This window comes from Theropithecus gelada, chromosome 10 (genome assembly GCF_003255815.1).
Source record: "Theropithecus gelada isolate Dixy chromosome 10, Tgel_1.0, whole genome shotgun sequence".
Taxonomy (NCBI): domain Eukaryota; kingdom Metazoa; phylum Chordata; class Mammalia; order Primates; family Cercopithecidae; genus Theropithecus; species Theropithecus gelada.
In genome coordinates this window covers 80675862-80699363 of record NC_037678.1, presented here as the reverse complement: position 1 = coordinate 80699363, position 23502 = coordinate 80675862, and the positions used below count along the sequence as shown (strand labels likewise).

The 23502-nt window shown below is 39.6% G+C and overlaps 1 protein-coding gene across 2 annotated transcripts in view; it reads right to left on the bottom strand.

Moving 5' to 3' along the window:
• PLCB4 (phospholipase C beta 4) overlaps positions 1 to 23502 on the bottom strand; it is a 415371-nt gene that overhangs the window by 126378 nt on the left and 265491 nt on the right. For both annotated transcript variants that reach the window (XM_025399657.1, XM_025399656.1), the window contains 2 exons: positions 23023 to 23082; positions 22052 to 22195 (listed from right to left, as the gene is read on the bottom strand). In XM_025399657.1, the coding sequence (XP_025255442.1) occupies positions 22052 to 22195; positions 23023 to 23082 (204 nt within the window). The remainder of the gene's footprint in view (positions 1 to 22051; positions 22196 to 23022; positions 23083 to 23502) is intronic.

The following is a 23502-nucleotide window of genomic DNA, read 5'->3' as shown; positions in this document are numbered from 1 at the left end:
TATTTTTATTTTGGAGGATAAATGCATAGGGTTTCATCAATTTTATTGTGTGATCCTTTCAGTCTAAGAGTTTGTTACATATCTTACCTGACTGTGTTTTCCAGCAAAGCCTTAAAAAGTAAAATGTTCTTTGATTGCCAGGGTGATCAGAGCAGTGATGTGTTCACATAATTTCTGTATAAGGCCTTGGACCTCACTTGTAGTTCATACCATCACTCCATGGATTTACAAGGACAAGTGAAGGGAGATTGTGCATGGCAGTAGAGGAATTTGGGTCTCTAAAAGGGCATTTACCAGAAAAGCTTAGCCCATGAATTAAGGCCAAATCTGCCCTTGGGTCCAAAAACTGATGCCAATGAATGCCATAAAAGAATCACACCCTTGGCAAAACACTTCGTAGCAAATTGATATTGTGGGTTAAATAGAACTGTGGCCCACACATAAGCTGATTCCTTACCTTCTTAGGTTTACAGCCTGACTGCTTAGATTTATGGCTTAGTGCAGAGGAAGGGAAAATATCTTGGAATAGACAGTAATATAGATGTAAACTCTATCTGCACTGTCTAGTATGGTATCCACTAGCCATATATGGCTATTTAAATTTAATAAAGTTCAGTGTCTCATTTGTACTAATCACATTTTACATGCTTAAACACCAATATGGGGTTGATGGCTCAGACAGTGCAGATAAAGAATATTTCCATCATCACAGATGGGACTGTTGGACAGCACTGCCTAGTAGAACCAGGTTTAAAAAAGTCAAGCAATTTAATCTCTGTAAGGGCAAAGGTGATGACTACATTCCAACAGAGTATGGTTTTGTTTTGCTTTGTTTTTTGCTGTTTAACATTTCTTTTAATTGTGTTAAAAATGGATATAACATAAAATTTATCCCTTCACCGTTTTTAAATGAAAAATTCAGTGGCAGTAAGTACACTCACGTTGTTATGCAACCAACATAAACAGTCATCTCCAGAACTCTTTTCCTCTTGTAAAACTGAAACTCCATATCCATTAAATAACTCCCCATCCCCCCTCCTTTCAGCCCTTGATTAATATTAATACCATTCTCCTTTCTGTCTCTATGATTCTGACTATGCTAGGTACGTCATATAAGTGGAACCATACAGAATTTGTCATTTCGTGACTGGCTTTCTTCACTTAGCATAATGTCCTCAAGGTTCATCCATGCTCTACCATGTATCGGAATTTCTTGCCTTTTAAAGGCTGAATACGCTCATCTATTCATCTCTGATGGACTCCTTGTCCATTGTGAATCGTATGTCTACTATGAACATTGGTATCCAAATAACTCAAGTTACTGCTTTCCATTCTTATTTATGGATAAATAACCAGATGTGGAACTTCTGGATCATAAAGTAATTCTATTTTTTAATTTTTAAAGGAAACACCATACTCTTTTTCATCGTGGCCATACCATTTTTCCCCCCCACCAACAAAGGACTGCAAATGCAACAAGGGAACCCTTTTGCTCAAGGGTTCTAATTTGTCTACATCTTCAACAACACTGGTTATTTTTCTGGGATTTTTTGTTTGTTTGTTTTCTTAAGTAGTAGCCAAACTAATGGATGTGAATCTAATAGTTTTTACTGATCCTGGTCATACCTAACAGTTTTCTGAGGGAAGGCTCAGGGGTTATAAGAGGTAAATTTTCTTTTGTGACTAGCAAAAGCAGAGCTGTAAATAGCATCGAAAGCCTCAGCAAGCATAATGGTGGAGTCAGGATTCTGAAGGAAGAGGAAGAAATGAAATAGTAGAATTAAAGAAATGCCTCAATTATTTTTCATCGGCAGACCTCACTTCCTCTGTCAGGCTAAATATGGACTATAACTCCCTGGAGACTATCAAATATCCTGTTATTGACCTAACAAACCACAGGCCCACACAGAGTTTCCCAAGAATAGACAGAAAAAGCACAAATAATTGGGTTGGCATTAACTAAGATGCATTTTCTCAACCTGCAGGCTTATTATATGTTCCAAAACAAAAAACAAAGTCCATAGTTTGCTAAGACAAAAAAAAAAGAAAAAAAAAGTTGACAATTTCCGAGACTGTTCACTGAGCTTTTTCTGATCATTCTAATTTAGTTGTTTCTCGAGATAAATTACAGTGGTGGTGCACTTTGAAGAGGCTTAAACAACTTTCATCCATCTTTCGAACAGACAACACTGGCAAGGAATCTTGTTTATTGTGATGGAAAGGTTAGTGAGAGTGACCTTTAAGGCCATCACTCCAGTGACAGGGCCCATGCTTTAGTTAGTAGGAAATGCCACCAGCATCCTCAGAAGCCCTAAAGGGCACTGGGAGGGAAGGTTGCTGCCTCTTTCTTCTTGCAATGATGAAAAGTGAGGTCAATGGCCTTGCCTAAGGTCACAGAGCAGCTGGTGCAGGGCAGACAGGCAACAAGAGCTCTGTGGTACATTCTTCGTGTTGGAGATTTTTATTTTCACTCAATGGCTTGCCCACACTTCTCTCCTCATGACATGGTAAAGGCCCCTTCTATTACTGTTCAGGTAAAGTACACGTAACATAACAAGGGCAAAGGACTGTAGGAAAAATATTAATGCTTCTTTGTCTTGTTGTTGTTGTTTAACATAAAATAGATGAAATGCCAGCAGGTGTCAGCAGAGCCCTGGAGTTTTGTTGGAAAGTAGTTTACCAGGAGTAAACTAGATGACTATCAACTTGTTTGACCATTTCCAGACTAACAGAAGCAATAAACCACGAATTGGATAATTTTAAAAATAAGCTCCTGTGGTAATCATCTACATAGTGACCAAGAGGTGCATTTTCCAGTTTTTGGAACACAAGTCATTGGCTGGATGGCAACATGACTTGTGCCACAGTCATGAGACTGTGATGACTCCTGAGATGACTCCTGCCACACTGGGCACTTTCCTTCTGGTCCGGCCACCCCAAGCCAAAGCCTGAGTCTGGGTTCTAGGGAACCAGACCAGAGGAGGTCATCTCTGATGTTCAGATCAGCATAGTTTCCCTGCTTCCCTAGTAGCTTGTTAATCTTTACTGTTCTCTCATTTTTTTAACCTTTTCTAACCATTCCTAAGTTAACTTAAAGTGTATTTCAGCCCTTCTAAGAAGAAGGGGGAAAGAAAGACTCTTCAAGGGACTTGAGGGCTTGTGCTGAATTGTTTGGAGGGCAAGGAGAGAAAGAGAAGCTGACTCTAATTCTTTCCTGGAACTTTTGACCTCTCCCCTGGGACTCCTTAAATTTATTTTCACCACCCAGACTCTGTCCAACTTCCAGGCAAATGTTTAGACCTTGCCCTTACCCATCTATCACCTTTACTCCAGGAACATTATGACTGACATAGACAAAAATAATCCCTTTCCCATGAAAATACAAACGTAGAGAGACACAGATACAACAAACCCAAACAAAAAATACTGTGAACTTACACTGAGCATATATTTTACTTTTTTCTTTTAAAAATATTGCTTATGTTATGAAAACAATATTTAAATTGTTTCCCCCATGTTTCCCCCATGTTATGAAAACAATATTTAAATATGCTTCATAGGAAAATGTAAAGCAAAGAAATATACACTAAGAAGCAAACATCGCCCCAAATCTCATGACGTATATTAAGAATTGGCCACCAATAACATTGTGCCATCAGCATTTCCTTTTTTTGTTGTTTTTCTAAGATGGAGTTTTGCTCTGTCACCCAGGCTGGAGTGCAGTGGTGCTATCTCGGCTCACTGCAACCTCTGCCTCCCAGGTTCAAGTGATTCTCCTGCCTCGGCCTCCTGAGTAGATGGGATTGCAGGTGCCCGCCACCATGCTCGGCTAATTTTTATTTTTATTTTTCTACTTTTAGTAGAGACGGGGTTTCGCCATGTTGGCCAGGGTGGTCTCGAACTCCTGACCTCAGGTGATCTGTCCACCTCGGCCTCCTAAAGAGCCGGAATTACAGGCGTGAGCAACTGCGCCCCAGTTTGCTATTGGTATTTCTAACCTTTCACTAGGCACAGGCTGGTCTGTCATCCTAAAATAACTAGTCCTATTATTCATCAGGCAGCACTATTTCCAATCTTAGAGTTCCAATCTTATCTCTAGTTTTTGATCCTGAAGAATTATTTTTAGTCTTTAGTCAAAGAAGCATATTGTCAACAGAAAAATGAACAGAGACCCTGTGGCACTCTCCAAGTTTGTGACATGATTTTCTCCAAAGGGACTCAGTAGCATCCTCCTTCATCTTTTGATGTTTGGCTCTCTGTTTTCACAGAAGAGACTACTGGTGAAGTCATCTTAACTAAGTTGTTCAAAAGTTAACTAGAGGCTTGTTATTAAAATGTACTCCAGGGACCAGCAGCATCAGGAACACCTGAGAACTTGTTAAAATGTAAATTATCAGGCCCCAGGTTGAATCCATCTTTAGGATGGGAAATAGGAATCTGTGTTTTAATCAGCCTTCCATGTGATTCTTTTGCACACAGACATACACATTTAAGAAGCACTGTTCTAAACCCTTACTACTCAAAGGGGCCCTAGACCAACAGCATCAACATCATCTGGGAGCTTGTTAGGAATGCAGAGTCCCAGGTCTCATCCCAGAACCATGGAAGCAGAACCTGCATTTTAGCAGGATGCCCAGGTGACTGGTGCGCACACTAGAATTTGAGAAGCATAGGTCTAAAAGAGCAGCCCCCCTCAACTTGGAGTTCTCCTTCGACTGCCCATATAAGATGTGAGTTTGGTTTTTGTCTTTGTTTGACACACAACAAAATACCATATATGAGTAGCTTATAAACAACAGAAATTTATTTCTCACAGTTCTGGGGACTGGGGAATCCAAGATCAAGGTGCCAACACTTTCGGTGGCAGCTTTCTAGTTCATAGGTGGTGCCTTCTAGCTGTGTCTTCATGCAGTGGAAAGGGCAAGGGGGCTATCTGGTGCCTTTTTAAAATAAGGACACTAATCCCATTCCTGAGGGCTCCATGCTTATGACCTAATTACCTCCCAAAGGCCCCATCCCCCAATGCCATCACCTTAGAGGGTAGGATTTCAGCTTATGAATTTTGGTAGGACACAAACATTCAGGACACAACAGTTTCCTAAGGGAGCTGCTGTTTCCGAGAGTGACTACACATGTGATATCCTATCTCACAGTGATGGCCCTGGGAAGAGTCCCATGGTTCCAGACTCATTCTTGGTTTTTGTCATGTCCCACCCTACCTGGGCTGAACAAATGTGTTCACTAGAATGGAAACTCTGACCTGCACACTTTTAGGGGATTGAGGTTCACATTTCTTGTATGTGGAAGCAAGAGGATGCAAGATGCTACAGGCAGCAGCTTTCATCTTCTCTATGTCTGAGCTGGAAGAAGAATCAATGACAGGGCCATCTGAAATATTTAAAACATGGGAACTTCTTGGTATTGGCAACTCATAAATCTAGATCGATGAATTTTTTTGTTGTTTTCTTGTTTTACTTTTATTTTTGTTTTGAGACAGGGTTTTGTTCTGTTGCCCAGGCTGGAGTGCAGTGGCCACAATCACAGCTCACTGCTGTCTTGACCTCCCTGGGACCAGATGATCCTCCCACCTCAGCTTCCCAGAAGCTGAGACCACAAGTGTGAGCCACCACACCCGGCCAATTTTTGTATTTTTTGTAGACATGGGGGTCTCGCCATGTTGCCCGGGCTAGTCTCAAACTCGTGGGCTCAAGTTATGTACCTGCTTGGGCCTCCTAAAGTGCTGGGATTACAGGCATGAGCCACTTCACCCAGCCTATTTTTTGTTTAAGTGAATGGAGATAAGAAAAAGTCGGCATTTTTCAAGTAGCCACTTTCAAGGTGCTTAATTGCTCTATCAATTAGTTTTAATCTGCTCAAATAATATGTCAGGAATGTATATGATTTGAAATATAGATTTTGACTCCTTGGCACTGTGAGTTCTGTTAAGACCTAAAGGGCATTCAAGAGAAATAAGACTCATTTCCATGCACTTGGAGCAAACTATGAAGCTTTTCAAGTACAGATTTCCACAGGATCTAATCTTGTCTAAGATAGAATTCCTTATAAGGTGCTTAGATGTAAAACTGCAACATTTCACAAATCTCCAGATGAATGCTATTCAGTGCAGGAACTACACCTTCATCTTAAGCTAGAAATTTAGTCTCATGAAAGCATTTGAGCTTTAGCTTGCCACGAAATATAGCCAGTGCCTCAGATTCTAAAGTAAATAGGGACTGTAGATAAATCACCACCAACATGTTTCCTCTTATGAGTCTATAAAAGCACGGCAAATGAAATCATTTCATTTTAATTAGGAGAAGGTTTAGTTGGCATTAAATTGTCAGTATTTAACTTTGAGGGCAGGATAAAGGGAAGAGATTTCCAGCTGGTACATTGTTAAAAGAACTATGTGAATAGCACTTAGAGACTAGACTGGTAGTTCCCAGCACCTGTGGTACATTAGAATCACCTGGGGGAACTTATAAGCCATTTCAGAAGCCTGGGTCTCACCCTAGAGATTCTAACTAATAATTAGAATGTGCTTGGGCTATCAATTTCCTTTTTTAAACACTACAGATAATTCTAACGTGAACCTATAGTTGAGGACCACTGAACTAGATGATGTGAACTAAATTTGGTTTGGGCAGGTGTTTCTCAAACTTTAATGTGCATTTGGATCACCTGGGGGCATTTGTGAACCACAGCATTGGATTCAGTAAGCCTGGCGTCTGCATTGAGATTCCGCATTTCTAACAAGCTTCCAAGAGATACCAGGCAGGCATTTGGGCTTGCCAGATTCCTGTGCCCTGGGCTCACAAGGATACCAGGGCTTGTATCTTATTTCTAGACAAATTGTGTATTTTGAATACCATGAAGAGCTCCACCAAAGAAAAGGTAGTTCCAGTCTGCATTATGCCAGAGGTTCTCAAGTGTGGTTCCCTTGATCAGCGGGTTGACCATCGCGTAGGAGCTTACCATAAGTGCCCATTCTCAGGCCCTATCCCAAATCTACGGAATCAGCAACTTGGGGGCAGGTCCCAGCAATCTGCATTTTAACAAGCCTCCAGGTGTCTATCATGCAGCAACCACTCCAGTAGGCGAGTATCAGAGCACCTGGTGCTAATGAGAGAAAAAATTAACTGAAGGGGATGTGTAGGTGGCCACGGAAGGGTAGGCTTGTTTTATTTTGAATTAATTTTATTGAGGTATAATTTATATATAATGATTGACTTTTAAGCTTTGATTTAAATTTTTCAAATGCTAACTAACCACCTTTAGGGTGATTACTTAAAGTTTTAAATTCTCATTCCCTGGTTTTGCATGAAAATTCACACACACCCCACTGCATGTGTTGAAGTATTCGAAAGAAATTTACAGGTAACATAAAAGCAATGTAGGCACCCATAGTGAGGTTGGGTAAGAGGGTATTTCAAGCCACAAGAAATTCAGGAGCTGGTGATTTCCAGCAGGGAGCTGGCCCAGAGGAAGACTGTTGGAAGTTACAGCTCCTCCTGCTTGAAAAAGTTCTGGTCTGGAAGATCTGGGCTTCTGGGGATAACTCTTACTAGATGATTCAGTACAGAAACCAGACAGAGGTCTACTTCTTAGAATTGCGGTACATGATCAGAACATGGGCCACTACAGAAACCAGACAGAGGTCTACTTCTTAGAATTGGGGTACATCAGAACATGACTTGGGCCACCAACTGCCCAGTCTAGACCTAAAGACCAAGGCCAGAGCCAGTAGAGCAGCAGGAGGAGCCAAAAGCTAAGGGCTAGCATTCCCAAAGCCTGGGTCCCCATTCCCACAGCATTTGGTCCAGGTCTGAGGCCTGGGAATTATAAAATCCCAGCAGCAGAGGTGGAGAGTGAGAAGCTGATGGTACAGGCGGGACTTGACAACTGAAATGAACATTTTATCTTTCTAAAGTATTCATCTAGGACACTAAATCCAGGATAAAAACCCAGGATAGAAAGCTACATCAGTGAGCCTGTGATAATGACTGACAGCAACCTACTTCTGAAACTAGTGGCTAAAAAGCAACAGGAGTTTTGCCCCCCTGTCAAAATTAGAAAGACAACCCAATATTACTTTCAAAAGCCCTTGGTAAGTCAGTAATAATCCTCATAAAGTTTTCAAATTCTAAAAGAGAAGAATTGAAAGGGGGAAAAAGAGAGCAACTGGGGTCTCTTTTTCTTGACAGTCTGAAGCTGCAGAGTAAAGTTGATGAAAGTGAAAGAAGAAATGTATTAAGTGCCATATGATTTTTAAATCACCCTCAGAGCATGCTGAATGAGTATTTGAGCAAGAAATAAGCTGCCATCTATGAATATGGGTGGCTGTGTTTGAAAGATAGAACTGAATGGGTGAGGATAATATTTATACATTCCTAGACAATATTAAATCATGTGATTCTTTCACCCTCAGAGCATGGTGAATGAGTATCTGTGCAAGAAATAAGCTGCCATCTATGAGTATGGGTGGCTGTGTTTGAAAGATATAATTGAATGGGTGAGGATAATATTTACACATTCCTAGACAAAATTAATTTAGTCAGTTCCAGAGAGTCAAAACAGTCTATCAGCCTGGCTGGTTATCTTAACAACACTGGCCAGTTAGGTCAAAAAAGGCCTCTAAATAGCCACAAGAAAGAAGACGACACCTGCGCTGTTCTTGGTCATCACTCAGAAGCTGCAGTCCCAAACTTTCATACCAATGGCTTTCTTTGTTAGCATTCCTTAGACACAATTTTTGCATTGCCTAAGCCTGATTCTATATATTAATAGATACCCTGTAGCAATGTCCTATTGGATCTATAAAATCTCATCACAAATAATTGCATCTATTTCCAAATATCTACTACAATAAATATACTGTTATGGACACAAAAGATCAGGAGAGAAAAGTATATACATAGAGTATACTTACATTAATGCCTATGTTCACTTGTGCTTCTGATTTTAGATATACAACACATGATGTTCTTTAGTGTCTGAAAGTCTGCAGACCAACTACATTCCTACACCCCCAGAAATCTTTCAAAAAGAAAATAAGACATTTGGTTTATTTTATGTAACATTATTTGGCATCCAAATGGAGAGCTCTAAAAGAATGGAGGGATTTTAAAATGTTGAGAAAACCAAAAGCATTATCTTATGCCAGTCAGCAACCATCAGTTTTTTGACAGCATACTTTTGGTCTCAACTCAGTCAAATTTGTAAAATTCTGATGGTATGGGATGAGTAAACAGCTGGTGAATTAAAAGGTGTTCATAAAGTTGTTTCTTTAGTTAATGGCCTGTATTTATAACCCCCATGGTCACATTCTTCCTGACATGTACCTGTTGACAATGTTGGCAAATTAAGTCATGCCAAAGTAAATAATATTTCAACTTGATGACAATCCTACCTGCTTAGCCTGAGATCAATATAATCAATCAAGAAGCCTTTGTCTAACTCTCAACTAGGCAGCATCAACCAATTCAGTTCAGGCAAATCAAATCTATAGGTAATTCTATAAACTAAATAGGACTTTCAATATAAGAGCTACTAAAAGGAATCTAAATTGGTGGGCTTGAGTTTCATGACCTGGTTCTCTCTCTTTTAAGGTAGTCTCACCACACACAGCAGAAGAAAGCGAGGAGCGAAGACAAGTGGAAGTGGAAAAATAGGGAAAATAAATAGAATATTTATGGTAAATATGAATAAATGAATGCTTAGATTACATCATTGTTTTGATACTTCTAGAAAAATATTGAGCTGAATAATGCCTCTACAACATAATTTACTGACTTTTCTTAAGTACCACACTGGTTCTGAAAGATTTTAACGGTGTCACATCAAAAAAAAAAAAAAAAAAAAAAAAGTTTAGGAAACAGCTGAGTAGCTTTCCTCCTTGCTGAGATCCACGTAAGAATAATACTTCTTCTGAAAGTGCTACCAAAAAGAAACCTGTCTAAAGGCTTTCTCATGCTTAGCTGACCAAACAACCCCCTTTATATGTGGACTTTTTTAAGGAATCCTTTTTTCAGGCCACTAATTCGGGAAGTACTACTGTTTGACTATAGCTCCCACAGATAATGATCTTAAAACATTGGCCTAAAACATTTGATCACACAGTGTTACAGGTGAAAGGGGCTGTTCGTCCCTGCCTGCCCCGTTTTTATATGGATAAGCAAAATAAGCCAACTGGTTGCACATGGTGGCTCACGCCTGTAATTCCAACACTTTGGGAGGCCGAGGTGGGTGGATTACTTGAGGCCAGGAGTTTGAGACCAGCCTGGTCAACATGGTGAAACCCGGTCTCTACTAAAAATACAAAAATTAGCCGGGCATGGTGGCATGCACCTATAATCCCAGGTACTTGGGAGGCCAAGGTACAAGAATAACTTGAACCCGGGAGGTAGAGGTTGCAGTGAGCTGAGAACACACCACTGTATTCCAGTCTTGGGGGACAGAGTGAGACTCTGCCTAAGGGAAAAAAAAGAAAAAGAAAAAGAAGCCAACTGTGAATTGCAGCACAGGGTGGTGGTAGAATTCAGGATCTAGAGCACTAGAGACAGCCACTGCCTGGGTCCAAAACACCACTTATTGGACGTATGGCCTTGGAAAAGTCAAGTTACTCAACCTCCCTGGGCGTCTTTATTTGTAAAATGAGGATAGTCATAATACCTGTCCCACAGACTTGTTGTGAGAGTTAAATGAGATAATACATATCAAGCACTTTGAACAGTGTCTGACACAGAATATAGACTATTTCCAGCTGCTGCTGCTACTATTATTAGTATTATTAAAGGCCAAGAAATCTTTTCCATTAAGAGCCAGATAATAAATATTTTAGGCTTTAGGGGCACACGTTGTTCTCTGTTGTTTAGTTTTCCTGTTTTTTTTTTTTTAATTATTTTATTTTATTTTATAAAAGTCACTTCAAAAATGTAAAAGCCATTCTTAGTGCATTGGACATACAGAATCAGGCTAAGGGTTGTGTTCAGCCCACGGCCTGCACCTGCCAACCCCAGATTATGATCATTAAATTACTGGCTCCAGATCATAGAGCTTGGAGGCAACAAAGTCTCATGTAATACAAGGGATTCTACCCACCTCTTCATACCATCCATTTTTTAATTTTGCCACACAGATGAGAAAACATACAAATACATGTAGGCCCATGTTAGCATACATTATGTTCCCAATGGCAATTTTTTGCTAGCACTGGAAACTGGGGCTATGTGGAAAATGGAAAAGCAATTTAAAGTCAGTGACATTTTTCTCTCCCAGGGGCCAAAAGGTGAAATACAAACTTCACATTATGCTTCTAGTGCAATTAGAGTAATTCATTTTGCATTCCCTTGGTGGAGTCATTTGATAACACTTGCAACTAGGACAAAATGAGCTCCTCGGGGCTGGGCCTAGAGTCTCTTCTTATGAAACCTGTCAAGTTCATGAAATGCAGTGGTGAGAAAGGCTCCAGCACTGAAAACGATGTGCCCCATGAAGAGCACAGCATTTCAAACACAACTGTGAAGGAGGCTGGATGATTTCTAAAACAGCAAGAGCTGAGCGCCCATGAAAATCCACCTCATGGATCATGGGGATTTGCAGTTACATTGAAGCCTAAGAAAAAGCTTTAATTTAAACAGGAAAATGCATATAATAAAATGCAGTATATTAAACAGCATGAGTCCAACTACATATAAAAAGAAATGATGTGGGTAATAAAAAGACACATTAGAGTGGTTATCAGCGCCGTGGGGAGAGGGGACGGGGAGGAACTGCTTATTGGGCATGGGGTTTCCTTTGGGGGTGATGAAAATGTTTTGGAAGTAGGTAGAAGTGGTGCTTGCTCATCATTGTGAATGTACTAAATGGCACTGAATTGTTCACTTTAAAATGGTTAATTTTATGTTATGCAAATTTCACTTGAATTAAGAAAAGACACAGAAGGGGAAATGCACTCTAGGGGATGTTTAGTTTCTTTTTCTTTTACTATCCTGTACTTTCTACATAGAATGTAGTGCAACTACTCCTCTATCATGAACAATATTCCTTTAGCATTCAGGAAACACCAGTCAACAGTATAAAAACATACTGTCCATGCAAATGTTTAAATGACCTTGTCAACATGGTCAGTGCAGTTGCAGAGAACCTGGGAGCTAAGCGGAGGCTTGAGGCTTCTTTCATCTTTGATACTCTCATCCCAGGAAACCACTTCACTGATGCAGGTGACAAAATTCCCTGAAAACAACTGCAAATATCCTCTAGCTTCAGCTGCATGTTCCTGAAGAATCATTTTGACAGGAAGCTTTTAAGTAAGTCCAGCACTAAGAAAAATGACAGCTAAAAATCCACATTTAATTCCTTATGAAAGTAGGGAGTTTCAAAAAACAAACAAACACACATAGACCTTTTCAGGATGTCAGAGGCCTAGAGATGTGCCACAGAGACAGAACAGAGCTCGCCCCATGGACAAGCCCCTAACGATCCTGAGTAGTATATGATCTCTGTCCTATTGCATCACCCATAGCAGGACATGCAACGAACAGGTTCTTCAGAGAAAAAAATTTAAACAAATTCATTGTTCCTTTTTCTCCCTGACCCAAAGTAACCAGGCCCTCAATTTCTGATTAGCTGTATCATCATACTCCTAGTTAATCAGAATTAGAATCTGGTCTCTATTTTAGCTTCTCTAACTTTACCCAGGAACAAAACCTCTGGATTCCACATTAAATGTTTCTCAGATCTTTCCTTGTTGTGTAACTGATTGAAGCCAAGAACAACTGATTTTCTTGCATTCTATCTCAGGATCTCTCAACCTTTAATGTCCACAGGAAATACCTGGAATGATTTCTCTCACCTCTCCAACCACAAAGCCTCCTATCCTAGTAGCTGACTCCTGGTGTCATGATGATGTAGTCCAGGTTAAGCTTATCTAGGGATTTCCATGTGTATACAAGTGTCCTGTCAAAGCAACTAACCTGGACTTCCTTTGCTCCTGGTATACTTTATTTTGCAAAGAGAGTCCTTCCTTAAGTCTTTTTTTTTTTTTTTTTTTTTTGAGATGGAGTCTCACTCTGTTGCTAGGCTGGAGTGCAGTGGCATGATCTTGGCTCACTATGACCGCCACCTCCCGGGTTCAAGTGATTCTCCTGCCTCAGCTTCCTGAGTAGCTGGAACTACAGGCATGGGCCACCAGGCCTGGCTAATTTTTGTATTTTTAGTAGAAACAGGGTTTCAGCATGTTAGCCAGGATGGTCTCGATCTCTTGACCTCGTGATCCACCCGCCTCGGCCTCCCAAAGTGCTGGGATTACAGGTGTGAGCCACCACGGCTGGCCAGTCCTTCCTTAAGTCTTATAAGAGAAAGTGACTTCAAAGGACACATGGTGCAATTCCCTTCTTTTACAAATGAGGATTAAAAAGATTAATATAACTGAAATGATTTGTCCAAGTTCAGGTTTCATCAAAAAAATAATTATTGGATGAATAGCTGAATGAAGAAATAAAAGAACAAAGATATCTTTCATTTAAAATGCCAATAAGGGGAACACATTAAGTCAATATTAGCATTCACTTTAGTGCAAGTGTGTTAACGCCACATGGTGCCCGATGTCTATAGCTAGGGTTCTAAATGATCACAGACACCTTTGTCATTTTGCACAATGTTTAAAAAATGAGTTGTCAACATTTTAATATCAAGAGATTTCATGTAAAAAAAACCACCTTAGTATTAAATGAACAAGAAAACAATCTAGAAACCTCAGGCCCATGTTTTGGTAGTTGAAAAACCAGCTGGAAATAAGTGAAAGTGCCTCCCTCAACAGCATATGTACACTCTGACTTGCTAAAGTCCACACCCTCCCATATTTGTCTTTGCCTGACACTTTGTCAGCTATTCACATCATCTCCCTGGCTCCCGCAGGTATCTGAGTTCACAAAATCGGGTCTAAAGGAACTATCACTTTTGGTGATGCACAAATAAGTAATTCAGAGTTCAGAGAGAGCCATCATGGATGAGACACTGAGGTAGCAGCTGCTAGGATAGATGGTCTTGTAAGAACAAATGAGAACTGAGAGGCAAGGAAAAAGGAGCCACAGAGGAAAAAGGTGGTCATAGGAGGCCCCAGGAGATGGATCTCACCAGCTCCACAGATTCTCTGATGACCACAGCCCATGTAAGGCAGAGACTGATGGTCTGTAAATTCAACCCAGCAATAGAAATAACAATAAAATCCATTATCTTTATTTGGCAAAAAGAAAACTCTTAGGTGGGATGGGGCATTTAAACTTAAGAATATGCACTCAATTATTTGCTCTGATTCACAGCTCTGCACTCCGGACAGCTTCTTAATGCCCCCCTCTCATTGATTTGTTTCCAATGAACTCAGAAGAGCTTCAAGAAAAACAACTAACAAGAAAATGTCAACTTTCAGTCTTGGAAACATGAAGAAAAAAAAAAAATTAACACAGAGACCTACACACTCATCCCATACTTGAGCCTCAAAAACTGTTGAGGCAATGTGGTGAAGAAGCTTTTATTAATTAGTATACTGGGGTTTGGTTGATCAACAGGCAGTTCAGATTTACAATTTAGCTGCTTTAGTATTCAGCAGGCATCGGCTCACTTGAGCCTGGGCAGCGGACCACTAAATTAATGTAATTTCTTCAAGGCCCTCTGCAAGTAAAGCAGGATATAAATGCTAGTGATTGAGCTTTTCTGCATAACAGTGGTTCTCTAACTTGAGTGTGCATCAGAAATCACCTGGAAGGCTGGTGAAATCCCAGGTTTCTGATTCAGTAGGGCAGGGCATGGCCTGGGAATCTGCATCTCTAATAAGTTCTCAGGTATTGAGAGCCACTGGCCTACACAGTACAATTAAAACTAAATTTTAAGAAATGCAATAGCACTTCTAAGAAGCCCCCAGATGAGGCTGAAGTCTCTGATCCCTTGGGGTAATACTGCGGTTGAGTATCAGTAGAAGAACTGGCTGCAGGGCTTGGAGGCTTTGCAGGATGTTAGCAAAGCCAGCAGGACTCAATTTAAATAGAGACTCAATTTTTTTTTTTTTTTTTTTCCCAATGACATAAATAATAAATTCCTTCTCCTGGAACCATTGCAGTAAGTCTTCCACTCAACACAATTCGAGTTTAGCAAAGCAATTTTGACATTCAGCCCAATTTGTTAAAATAATATTTTATTACTGGTAACAAATGACCTGACTTTATCTTTTTGTATACAAAAGAATACATAATATTTTTGTAATTTAATTTCTATAGTGGTTATTCACATGCTTATGTGATGACTTGATTACAAGGCATAATTTATGGAGTTTGCCAAATATTTACAAACCTGCATAAAGTATAATGAGCAGTCTGGTCTAAACTCAATCCCAATCTTTGCATTTTGAACCTCATAATAACAGCTTATTTTTTGTAATCAAAGGAAAATTCAACTTGGTATAAAATAATAGACTTATTTATGGAGATGTTGAATGAGGCCCGCATTTCCATCTTACATCTAGTGACTCTCTGATTTCAGTTTGCTGTGCAGTGCCAGCTGTAACTTATTAATGAAAGACATCTGAACTGCCTTCAACTTGCTAGACACCGAAATCCTTCGAAGCTAGTTGTATTCTGAGCGAGGAGAAAAAACAAAAGAAAACGTGAGAGGAACTAACATTGCTTTTCTAATGAAATTAATTTATTAGAATGCTCAGTATTCAATTATTTGTATAGCTTCTTATAAAACAGTGAGCAAAAAGATGAGAATGATTCCAGAATTTAAAAAAAAAAAAGAGCTTTACAGTTTAGAAAAAAATGGGAAAATAGCTTCATTTGGCTGCATTTATTCTTTTTTTGAGACGGAGTTTCACTCTTGACGCACAGGCTGGAGTGGAGTGGCGCAATCTCGGCTCACTGTAACCTCTGCCTCCTGGGTTCAAGCAATTCTCCTGACTCGGCCTCCAGCATAGCTGGGATTACAGGCACCCGCCACTACACCCGGCTAATTTTTTTTTTTTTAATTTTTAGTAGGTTGCATTTATTCTTAAATGTTTTAAGCTTTATGACATATAAGACTCACCTATTACTGAAAGGCATACTAGGCTTGAGGTAAATATGACAGCCATTTGTTAGTAATTCTTTTTAACAGACTGTTGTTCAGGAGAGGAAATGAAAGCTAAATTTTCTAACTGTAATGACAGGAAGGATTTAGGTAAGCAGGAGATATAATGATCCAAACTGGAAAGAGGCCAGGACACCAGGGTCAAAACCTCCAGTCTTGTCATGGATTCTTAGCAGCAGCCCTATTACATCCTGAAATGTGACTCTAAAAATAACACACGGGATCCCAGATTTTTGTGTTCCTTTTAGACTATCATTGAATCACATTTTCTCAGTCTTGTTGTCAAAGGATCATCTTCCTAGCTGTTCTAACAACTAAACTGTACAAAATTGAGGTGTACAACATTAAGGATTATACATCTTTATCACCTGGGTTGGAATTCATTTAGTCAACATAAATACCTCAATAGAACAGGTGCAAAATTGAGGTGTACAACATTATGGGATTTACTGATTTGAGCCATCTCCCCGGGACTGTATTTGCTCAGGGCACAGGGTGAAGTGGGTGCAGCATATAGAGCATGAGAAGACCTAGTTTTAGGTTGAACTCTGGCCCAGCTTGCTGTGTGGTCTCAGTTCCTTTACCTCTCTGGCTTCATTTTTCTCATCTGAAAAATGAGGTGAGAAGCCCTCTGTCCTGCAGACAGAGGAAGAAAATAAATGAATAAATGGATATTATGGTAAGTAAGTAGTGTTAAGAAGAAACATAAAGCAGGAAAAGGAGTGAGGAAGTGCTGAAGGCTGGTGAAATGGGACGCTCCTGCTAAGGCAATTTTCCAGCAGACACATGAGGGCTGTAGGGGAGAAAGGTCTGTGTGAAACTGGGAAAGAGGGTGATCCAGACGGAAGGAACAGGAAATGCCGAATCCAAGAGGCTAGAAGAAAATACATAGGAGGAAAGAGAGAGATTAAGGTAGAAAGGGGAAGGGAGGTGGGGATGATATCTAGCGGGGCCTTGGAGGGTTCTGAGCAGTGGAGTGATGTGATCTGAATTACATTTCAAAACATCCCTCCATCTGCTGTTTTCAGACTAGACTAAAATGGGCATGGCTAAGGCAAAGAGACCAGTTAGACACTTCTTGGGGCACAATAGGGAAGACATGATATTGGCCTGGACCACTGTGCCATGATGATGTTGGTGAGGAGCAGCTGGATTCTGCATACCTGCTGAGGGTAGAGCAAACAGTATTTGTGAACAGCCTAACATAGGATGTAAGAGGAAGGTGTTCATGTTCTCTGCAACTGAGAGCACATCTGTTGAGATGAAAATGACTGTGGCAGAAGCACGTGAGAAGAGTTGAAAGCTTTGATTTGGGACTTATCAGTAAAGGAGACAGGTATATGGAACTAAGCACAAATCTCCTAAACAGGTAAGAGTGGCAAGGCAAGCTTATCTACTCTCAAAGCAGAGAGAGAAGGTGAAGAAAAGACAAGGTGAGCTACCAAGGTGTCTCTTATAATGTTATTATCTTTTACTGAAAAAAGCACAATCATATTTTCAGAGTCATATGCACTGGAGAGTATTTTGTATTTATTTAAAATCCAATCATGAGAAACTCAGATTTCAGACAATATTTCATTGACTCTTAAAGCACCCATGCGAATAAGAAAAAAACTATCAGAGACCCTCTTTGAGAAGTAGAAAAATAAAGAAGGGAAAATGGCTTGCTGAAAGTCAGGAAAGCTTTCTCCATGTGGAACGTGGTCCTTGGTATAAAAGACACTAAGTTCAAAGTTGACCCTTTTGCCTAGACTAAATGTTGGGTTAAGTGAATTATTCTGAATGGTCAGATCTTAAGTGTAATCAGAGCCTAGGAATTAAAAAAAGACTCATGAATCTACTCATAAGTAAGTTCTATACTAGAAACTCACTTAACTTATATTTCACTTGTCAGACCAAGGCTCATCAGGTGTTCATAAGACAAGCAAAATACACAGATTGCCCAGGGAGTGCTGGACTCTCCCAGCCAGCAAGCTACTTTCCAATATTTTGTACCCTTTTGCTCTCACCTTGCATGTCTATCATGAGTTACTTATGTTTGTTTTCAAATCTATTTATTGTCAGTTGTCATAAAAATTACATAAACCAATGATTGAATCTTGTGGAAAGAAAGAGGATTGTCATTTCTCTAGTTGAATATTTTGGCAAGATTTCTTTAAAGGCAAGTTGCTAAAAATATTTCTCTCAAATTCCGTGTAGACAAGATAACTAAAAGATTAGGGAGAAAAGTCACAGAACTGTAGGATTTTACATTCCATTGCACTCTGCCCAATGAGTGTCCTTAGTCTCAGATCCACTTTAAAGAAACCAAACTGGCTACCTGAGGCATTCAAAGTATAGAGAAAAAAAAAAACCAAAACCCGAAAACATAAAACCCACTCAATAGACCCATAGTTAATGAAAAGGCTTGTCCCTAACATTAAAAGATTAGTCAACAATAGAACAACATTTATATGCTTTAAGTTACAGTGTTTAAGGTATATATGAATTCATTTTAAAAAATGATTACTTCCTCAAATTGACTCTTGCGATAAACTGACCAAAAATGCAGCTTATTGCATGGGCTAAGTAAGAGGGCTGTTAGTATATTTCATGGCCCCATGATTCTAGGCTCCTAGGATATACTCATGTTTGAGTAGAACCACTCACTGAGTCACAAACAGTATTTCATGTACCCTGGGAGATCTCTACATTTCTCATGGACCCAATTTGATTTATGTATCCTGTCATTATTTTGAACTGAGGTAATTATATCTATGTGTATTTCATATGAAGCCTTTCACTTTGATGGCTTGTGTGTTCTATTAGCAATAGAAACACATAGAAAGGAATAGAAATGAAACAGTGGTGTTGGAGAAAATGCTGTCAATGCTGAAAGTGGTAAATATACTTATTTTAAGTTTTGAGATGAGGCAGTGGGTAAGAGTATCCACATGCATGTATATTTGGTGAAAAAATGTACTCAATATTTTCTCCAAGTGTCAATCAACCAAAAGGACAATGCACTGTCCAGTTTGGACAATGAGATTTGTATTTATTTATATATTATGCTATTAATGAAATTCAATGTAATAGTTCCCAGAAACTGAAACACTTACTTTCTTCAGTAAGAGCATGCTCAAATAGTATTGAGTTTGAATACAAAAATCCAGTACAGAATTATTTTTTAGCTCTTACTGGCCAGCTGCTCTTAAATTTCCATGTAAATGATATTAGGAGAAAACCTTCAAATCTTACCTTGAAGTATACATCCCCCCACTCCCAACCCTCAAACATATACCACTGGTCATGGAACAACATGGGTTTGAACTGTGTGGGTCCACTTATAAATGGATTTTTTTTTTTTCAGTGACAGTTACACCAATGTGCCTGCTTCTCCTGACTCCACTTCCACCTCCTCCACCTCTGCCAACCCTGAGACACCAAGACCAACCTCTTCCTCTTCTTCCTCCTCCGCTTACTCAACGTGAGGATGATAAGGATAAAGACTTTTATGATGATTAACTTCCACTTCATGAACAATAAACATATTTTTTTCTTCCTTATGATTTTCTTATTAACATTTGGTTTTCTCTAGCTTACTTTATGGTAAGAATACAATAGGCAATACACACACCATACAAAAAGTATGTGAGCTGACTGTTGATATTATCAGTAAGGCTTTCAGTTAATAGTAGGCTATTAAGTTTGGGAGGAGTCAAAAGTTACACATGGATTTTCAACTGCACAGGCGTATGGTACCCCAACCCCCACATCGTTCAAGGGTCAACTGTACATATCCACAATCTACTCAAGAGTATGTTTCAGAACACGGTTCTTAGAATGGGCCAAGACTAACAGCAACCAAATTATGGAAAGCAAAAACATTATGAGCTGTACTGATTTGAGCCATCTCCCCAGGACTGTATTTGTTCAGGGCACAGGGCAAAGTGGGTGCAGCATATAGGGCATAAGAAGACCTGGTTTTAGGTTGGACTCTGGCCCAGCTTGCTGTGTGGTCTCAGAGTTCCTTTACCTCTCTGGCTTCATTTTTCTCATCTGAAAAATGAGGTGAGAAGCCCTTCCTAAGGTCCATTTCCAACCCTAAAATTCTGTGCCTCTGTCATCCTAATAGCAAACACATACTGAGGGCTTTCAACGAGAAAGGCAGTACGCAAAGTGCTTCCCATGTAATAACTCATGTAAGCCTCACAATCATCCTAAGAGCAGATATTCTGGTACTGTTCCCATTTTACAGATGAAGAAAATGAGGCGCAGAGAGGTCCAGCTGTACCTCTGCTTCACACAGCTAGGAAGGGGACGAGCAAGGATTTGAACCGGGGCAATGTGGCCCCAAAGCCCCAATATTTGAGCTTATACTGCGTAATCCTGTTTCTTGTAATATGAATTGGTAATTAAAGAAGGAGTTGATCTCAGCAGAGTAATAAAAGAACTTAAAGACACTGCAAAATCTGTTCTCTTGAAGTGAGGTGACATGAACGATCGCATAAAACCACCACAATAAGGACAGAACCAAACACTCTTATGTGACATGGAGCATCCATTTCTGCCTCCAAAGTTACAAACCAGGAGTTCTCAAACTTCACCATACATCTGAGTCACCTGGAGAGTCTTGTCAAAAATGAAGACTCAGGATCAGAACATCTGGGTGGGCATGAGAGTCAAATATGTAACAAGCTCCCAGGAGGGGTCAGCACTTCTAGAATGAGGACCATACTTTGTGAGTGAGGGTAATAGAGCTTTGATGGTGTAGGGGTCAACAGAACTCAATTCTGCCATAAGTCATCTCTGGATTCATGGTTAAGTTTTGTAATCTCAGTGTCCTCAAATGATCTTCCCTGTACATTTCCTTTTAGCTCTAAAATTCAGTATTTCTAATGATATTAGAAATTCATCCTACACTGAGTTTCCAATTATAGGGTTAACGAGAGGACAAAATGCCTCCCCATTCCCCCAAACCCTTCTCTGCAATGGAAAGTGAAGGCTTAGTCCTTTTCACACACATTACAGAAAGATAACGGGAGCGCTGTACAGAGGTAAAATCACCCTGTAAACACGTGATTAGCAGAAAAAATATTTAAGAGGCTTTCTACTTCTTTGAGAAGTCTCTTTGAGACTCACTTGCCAGGGCAATGGTATGTTGGGTATTAAACGACTGATCTTAACCCAATATTTTAATAACTTATTGGGAGGGGGAGTTTGGATTTCTTAGCCATCCAGACCTGCACTGCCTACCCAGTATAGTGGCCATTAGCCATATGCAGCTATTGAACACCTAAAAGTGGTTAGCCTGATTTGAAAATACACATCAGATTTCTAAGACTTAGTATGAGCAAAAGAATGTAAAATATGTCACTAATAAATTTTATATTGGTCTCCTATTAAAATGACAATATTTTAGGTCTACTGGATTAAACAAAATATTTTATTAAAATTAATTTTACCTGTATCTTATTACTTTTAATACATGGCTACAAGAAAAATTTAAATTATATATGTGGCTCACATTGCACTTCTACTGGGTGGTATTGACCCAGACCTTTGTTACTCAAACTGTAGTTGTCAGATGAGTAGTATCCATGCCACCTGGGAGCTTGTTAGAAAAGGATCCTCAGACCTATTGAATCAGAATCTGCATTTTAACAAGAGCTCAGGGGACTCTGGTATACACACTCAAGTTGGAGAAGTGCTGGACTAGTTTTCCCTCCAACATATCATAGTAGGTATTTGGGTTGCTGGCCCACAGGAGTGACATGCTAAAAGGGTACTGTGCTTGCTGATTTTCTACAGAAACATATCAGCAAAGCAATGCTACTTTTTAAATTATCATACAATTTAAGTATGTAAAAATATAGCACACATAAAATTAAACACACAACATATATACATTATGGGGGGGAGGAAGAGAAGAAGGCCATTTAACTGAAGCTACCTTAGTTACTTCTGGATTTTCAGCCACCATGTAGGTAAAACTAATGTTCACTAGATCTGTGCCACTGCAGACACAAACTATCCGACCTTCCAGATCATTTTCTGATTTTCCAACAGCTTCAAGAGCAGCCAAGATTTTGGGATCCTGTATAGAGGTACACAGATAGAAAAAAAAATAAGTTAGATCACAGAGCATGGAGGAAGAAACTTGGTAAAAAGCAACCACATTTAATGTAAAAATACACATAAGGGCCCAGATACTTAGCGTTATTCTAAAACCTGTAGAGGTGAAATTTGTAACACTATATATTCCTTGAAATCAACTGATAAGAAAGGTATTACAAATTTTTTGGTTGGGGGAGGTACGGAGTCTCTGCTCTGTCACCCAGGCTGGAGAACAGTGGCGCATTCTCAGCTCACTGCAACATCTGCCTCCCTGGTTCAAGGGATCCTCCCACAGAAGCCTCTTGAGTAGTTGGGACTACAGGCACATGCTAACACACCCTAATTTTTGTAATTTTTGTAGAGACAGGGTTGCACTATGTTGCCCAGGCTGGTCTCCAACTCCTTGGCTCAAGGGATCTGTCTCCCTCTGCCTCCCAAAGTGCTAAGAGGTGTGAGTCACTGTGCCTGGCCTAAAATTTTTGATTTAGAAACTAGATGTGAGGGTCTTTGTTTAGAGTTTTGATTGTAGTTGTTGGAGGACCTGGAATATGGCAACAGGATAGAAAAGCCTTTTATTAGGGTCTGCTTGTCCACAAAGCCTCTCTCTCAACAGAGGAGAGTCACGGAGGTTTCATGTGAATAAATATGGCATTACCACAACCAGCAACCACATGTTATTCTCAAAACTGAGATTAAATGTTTTAAGTAGCCTGGATACAAAGAGTGAGCTTTTTATCTCTAGAAGCCATGGCCATTTCCAATATAAGTAAATCCGTGTTTAGAAAAGCAAATACCAATCACAGGTACCTTTGGTATGGCTCCCGACCGAATACTGTTGATGAGGGAGCATTCTAGCACCTGTCCTTCCTGAAGAGAGAGAATACAACACAGCAATGAGCTTAAATTATGCCATACCTATGATACAGGCAAAGTGCTTGGCAAAAATTTCTGATGATGAAGGCTGTGCTTATTACAGTCAGGTTGAAGAGGGAATTAAAACCATGTAACAATAATTATTGCAAATAATCAGAAATAATCAAGACCCCAAGTATTCCATTTCATATATACATATATATGCAATGCTAAATATAAAAATGTTTCTAAAATCTGTTACTTTTATATATAAAACATTGTTAATAATCATTAAACATATGTGTGTACATGAAATATGAGAAAAATGCTAATTTTTATATAACTATAATTCTTCTTTTCTTAAATTCAGCTCAATTGTTCATTAAATGTGGACACTGTACCATACATCAAATTAAGTCCCAGGGTTTAATGAGA